Source organism: Olea europaea, chromosome 10, assembly GCF_002742605.1.
Source record: "Olea europaea var. sylvestris chromosome 10, O_europaea_v1, whole genome shotgun sequence".
NCBI lineage: Eukaryota > Viridiplantae > Streptophyta > Magnoliopsida > Lamiales > Oleaceae > Olea > Olea europaea.
In genome coordinates, this window is record NC_036246.1 from 37,549,635 (window position 1) to 37,554,412 (window position 4,778).

General features: G+C 32.4%; 1 protein-coding gene across 1 annotated transcript; it reads right to left on the reverse strand.

Moving 5' to 3' along the window:
- Nucleotides 1-1,568: 1,568 nt before the first annotated feature.
- LOC111400619 (exopolygalacturonase-like) lies at nucleotides 1,569-3,164 on the reverse strand. Its single transcript, XM_023028021.1, has 4 exons — nucleotides 3,021-3,164; nucleotides 2,645-2,944; nucleotides 1,884-2,399; nucleotides 1,569-1,796 (listed from the first exon to the last, which is right to left on the reverse strand). The coding sequence occupies exons 1-4, from the start codon at nucleotides 3,162-3,164 to the stop codon at nucleotides 1,569-1,571; spliced, it is 1,188 nt and encodes a 395-aa protein (XP_022883789.1).
- Between the last annotated feature and the right edge of the window lie 1,614 nt (nucleotides 3,165-4,778).

A 4,778-nucleotide genomic window follows, 5' to 3' on the forward strand; every position in this document is an offset into this window, starting at 1 on the left:
TAAGCAATCAAATCATTTTCCTCACAACTATCAAATTTCTAAGTGCTCATTTGATATGAAATCGCAAGTGGATTTCTTTCATCTTGTCTTTCCTAATAGAATTATTCAAATCAATTGAGTGCTAAAGTATTTTTGAAATAGTGGTATAAATAATATTTTATTATTAATTTAGTTAGAAGTGTTAAAATAGTACTTAGGATATTATATTGTTGTTAAGGAAGCCAAAAAATAGGAAAAAGTTCAAAAGGACATTTAGGCATTGCCATTGGGAACAAATATTTGGAAATGAATTCATAATAATAGTGACTAGAAGTTATTTTACAAATTTATGAAAACCATTGGAACAAATAATAACATTTTTTCTAGTTTGATGTTTTTATATGGTTTCAATATTTCTTTTCTTATTAAGCCCTTGTTTGAGCTTTATTCTTTTGAAAAAATTCATTTTTCAACAGTGTTTTGACATCATTTTAACCACACATTCTTCAATAAAATAATATTACATGTAAATCCAAAAATTTTCTTTATTTTTTAACCACACATTTCCATCAATACACTATTCAAAAATTCATTCTACCCCAAAAAATGGGGCTCAAACAAGGGTTAAGTGACGCCAACAACAGTTATTATTAATTATTAACCTGAGAGATTATTTAACAAATGAAAACTTGAGGTTTTATTTTATAACGAACGAGAATTTTCTAAGTAAATTTGGTATATTTTTGGTAGGATTGATAATTGGTAACATTTTTGCAAATATCTTTCTCTTCCCCTCTTGAATATTTGTTCAATTGAGCAATTATCATTATTCATTTAAAGACTTTTGATTTAATTTTTGTGGTATATTTGGTACCTTATATCGAGTAAGATTAGGTGATGAAAGATGCTACAGATCCAAGGTAGAAAACATGGTAAAAAATAGGGATGCCACATGTTGACTAGTAATTGGATAGTTCGATTTTTTTTTTTAAAACACATCCAATCAAAAACATCCAAATTAGCATGTTTTCTTGCTTCCTGTCTTCAACCTGTTTAAGGAGTTTAATTGCTAGTTGATTGCATGTCTACATATTTAATTCAAGTCAATCATATTTACTCTATATTGATTTCCTCTTTTTCCTTCTTTCCTTTTTTTTTTTTCATATTCTTTTATTTGTTGTAATTTAATTGTCAACATGTGATCACACATTCGGACAAATTGATGTTAATGTTATTCCCACTTCGCATTATCTTTATTTATTTGAGGGATCGTGCTACATAGCCATAGAGGATGACACTTTGGTTGACATAGCACACACACATGGGGGAGGTCGGGATTATTTTATTCATGGGACCCACACCTCGGTTGTGAATACTATGTCACCCATTTTGTCAAAGCCTATGTTCGTTTGGCTTAATTCATATTTGAGAACTTTTGATGCAATTGGATTTTAAATTATGAGCATAAATACAGAGAGAAGTATTTTTCAACTAAATCAGTCTTATTCTGAAATTTCTAATAAGATTACAATATAGGAAACTAAACTAAATCATCTAATAGGTGTGGAAAAAAAATCAACTGAAAATGTTTAAGAACAATGTGTAGGAACTGTATTTCCGAGAAAGTCTGCATTGACATTAGAGCATGTAGCTGTTGTTGGTTGCCCATTGCCATTCATAATAATGTTAAGGCCCGAAAACTCGATTCCTTGGCACGGCATACTTTTGCTACACACGACGTTTACTGCATCAGGAATGGATGAACTCCCGTGTATGTTTACGAACTTCACGTCTTTGATTTGAACTCTCGAATCTCCCTATATACCACAAAACATGGCTCGTTACTCGTAACTCGTAAGATTCGTATGTAAATCGAATTATTTGAACGCACAAGAAAGACGTACCTGATGGCTACAAGAATTGCTGGGACAATATTGTTGATCGATGATGACGGGATTATCAGCGTTTTTCAAAAGAATGTCCTGAAATGTAACATTGGAAACTATGCTTGGCGGAGACGGTGCCCATGTTTTGATCCTCACTCCATTTAGAGTGTTGCTTAGAGTGCAATTTGTTACAGTAATGCCAGCAACGTCTTTCTCATCAGGGTATTTTCCCAAGCTTCCAATGCTAATACCATGGCCAGGTCCACATGTAATGCCAGAAATGTCGATGTTTGTAGTTCCAGGGCCCAATGATATGCAGTCATCTCCAGTGGCAATGTTCACGTTGCTGATACGTACATTATTCGACGAGCTGACGTGGATTCCATCGGTATTGGGACTGTCTATTGGAGCCAATATCGACATGTGGCTAATCACTATGCCGTCACAGTTGTTCACATGGAGATGGAACATCTCGCTATTCTTCGAAGTTATCCCTTCTATCGATGAATTCCTCACAAATTTTAATTTCAAGGACTGTGAAAACACGTATAAAAATGAGATGATGCGGTTACCGTTTTCATACATTTACACATTCAATAATGCTACTCAACCAGGGTTTAAAAACATAGGCTTCTATAAATGTTGCATTGGCAACACCTGTATGGGTTTTTTCTTAACTGTCAAATAATATTGCGTCGTATGTTTCTCTATTTTTTAACCCTATCACCGAGCCCATTATTGTATCAAAACTATTATACGTTATTGGAGAAATAACTTACAGCAGTACAAGTAGAAGAAGCCTTAGCATTGTGATTGCCATTATGAGCCCAAGTCGACGATCCTTGACCATCAAAAACGCCGTTTCCAGTAATCGACAAGCCATCTACTTGATTAAATTCGATCCAACTTTCTTGGGTCAGTGGAGAAGCAGAAGCCATTAGAGTTCCCATTACACTGAAAATTGTTTGGCCAATGCATGGACCTTGAAGCAGTGCAGATTTCACATAGTATATACCAGACGGGACTAAAACCGTACCCCCATCGACTTTACACGCTTTTTCCCACGTACTTAACAAGGCCTGCACCATACGTACGTACGTAATGGCCATCAAATGCTACAACAATATTTGAATACATAAAGATGAAGATATATACCTGACTATTATCGGTTTTTCCATCTGGAATTCCATTGTTATCTCTGATATTGAAAACGTTAACTGCATTAACAGCATTATAAGCAGCACAGATGAACAAAAACACAAGTAGAGAAATCCTTGGAAAAACTGAGTTTGAATCCATTTCTCTTTACTAATATTCTGATAGTTTAATTTGCAGATTTTCATTGAAAAGTAACAGCATTTATACAGTAGACTGAACATAAATGTACGAATCTATCATATCCAGATCCAAATATGGACTCCATTTTACATGGAAATATATCTTTCAAATATTTTTAACCGAAATACAGCAAAGGAAACTATTTATTCAATTATTCTATCAAGTATATATAAATTTTAACTGAAATCAATTTAGGGGGAACAAATTGTTCAATCAAACAAACAAATAATTAACTATTATCTACAAAATTAATTATATGGATTTTCATAACGAGCGATCTTCTTTTTAATAAAATAAAATAAAATGTATGTGGCATATTGTTCTAGCAGCAAGCTTACTTTATAGTAAGATTAAAAAAAAAAAAAAAATGTTAAACTCAGTCTTGAGATGTGTTGGCTGGGATACCGTAGGCTCAACTGATGTCTTTCAAAGATCTCTAAAAGAAATGCAATTCATGTGTATAGATTAGCTAATGTTAGCTATCGAAATGCAAAGGACTCAAAACAATAATTTATTTTGTAAAAATAACTTGTGGTCCGTCTGCAAGTTAATTTTAGAAAGTAAAGTTATAAAAAATAAATAAGAATTCCTTCACTTTTCGTTTTGCTGTTGCCTCTGAAATGGAATGATTTTCACGACTAGAATACGTTCCATAAGTACGAAAAATATAAAGTACATAGTTAAGAATTTTGAAACTACGATTTACGTTGATTTATCATGGTGTCCTAGATATAGAGGAACCACACGCAATGTAATCCAATTTCTTTTATGAATTCAAATTATCAAGTCAATTTTCAATGTTAGTTCTTAGTTAATAACGTCTAAATTAAACAGCACAATACAATGAGAACCAGAAGCGAAGCCAATTTCAGTGGGGGAGTAATTAATTAAAAGCAACAATTTAAAAATAAACCCATAAAAATTATGATAGAAGTGTAATGATTTTTTTTTAAAAGCGTGCTGGTGAAAGTAGTCTTAAATTCGTTGATAGGGGTAGAATGGCATGTTTACGTTGTCATGTGTCTTCTACATAGACCAACTTTTTATGGTTGTTGTTGTCGATTTTATCTCGCAAGTGAACGGATCATAACAAGTAGTAAAGTAGACCTTTTGAGTTCGAATTATCGTTCCCAAGAAGACTATTTTCTAGCACGTAATTCAATTGTTTCTTTAACTACTATTTGATGGAAACAGATTACAAGTTGTATGATTTGGATTTTAATCTAAATTTTAGAAAATAAATGAATGCTCACACAATTTTTTTTAAATCAAATAATTAAAGGACGTTAGGGTAGAATAATTTCACCCATTGATCACCTTTACATCTCAAATTAAGACTCAATTCTAATGTAGTGTTCAGTCGAATTCTCCTATTGTATTCAATTTACCGCACTCGAATTCTCATTGAGCATATTCAACTAATTAAATTCCATATCTCTATGCAAATTTAACTTAGTTAAACATTTTTTTTGTCTTAGGAATTCAATCATGACCGCAATAAATGACATAGATATCTCTACTCGTTATACCAATGTAATAGAGTTTACTACATAGTCTAAATCCTAAACTTATATT

Excerpts from the sequence above, each read along its gene's own strand:
- LOC111400619 (XM_023028021.1), bottom strand. The coding sequence starts at position 3,164 with ATGGATTCAAACTCAGTTTTTCCAAGGATTTCTCTACTTGTGTTTTTG. Across the intron at positions 2,945-3,020 it reads GAAAAACCGATAATAGTCAG|GCCTTGTTAAGTACGTGGGA; the intron begins GTATATATCTTC and ends CGTATGGTGCAG. Across the intron at positions 1,797-1,883 it reads GCAATTCTTGTAGCCATCAG|GGAGATTCGAGAGTTCAAAT; the intron begins GTACGTCTTTCT and ends TGTGGTATATAG.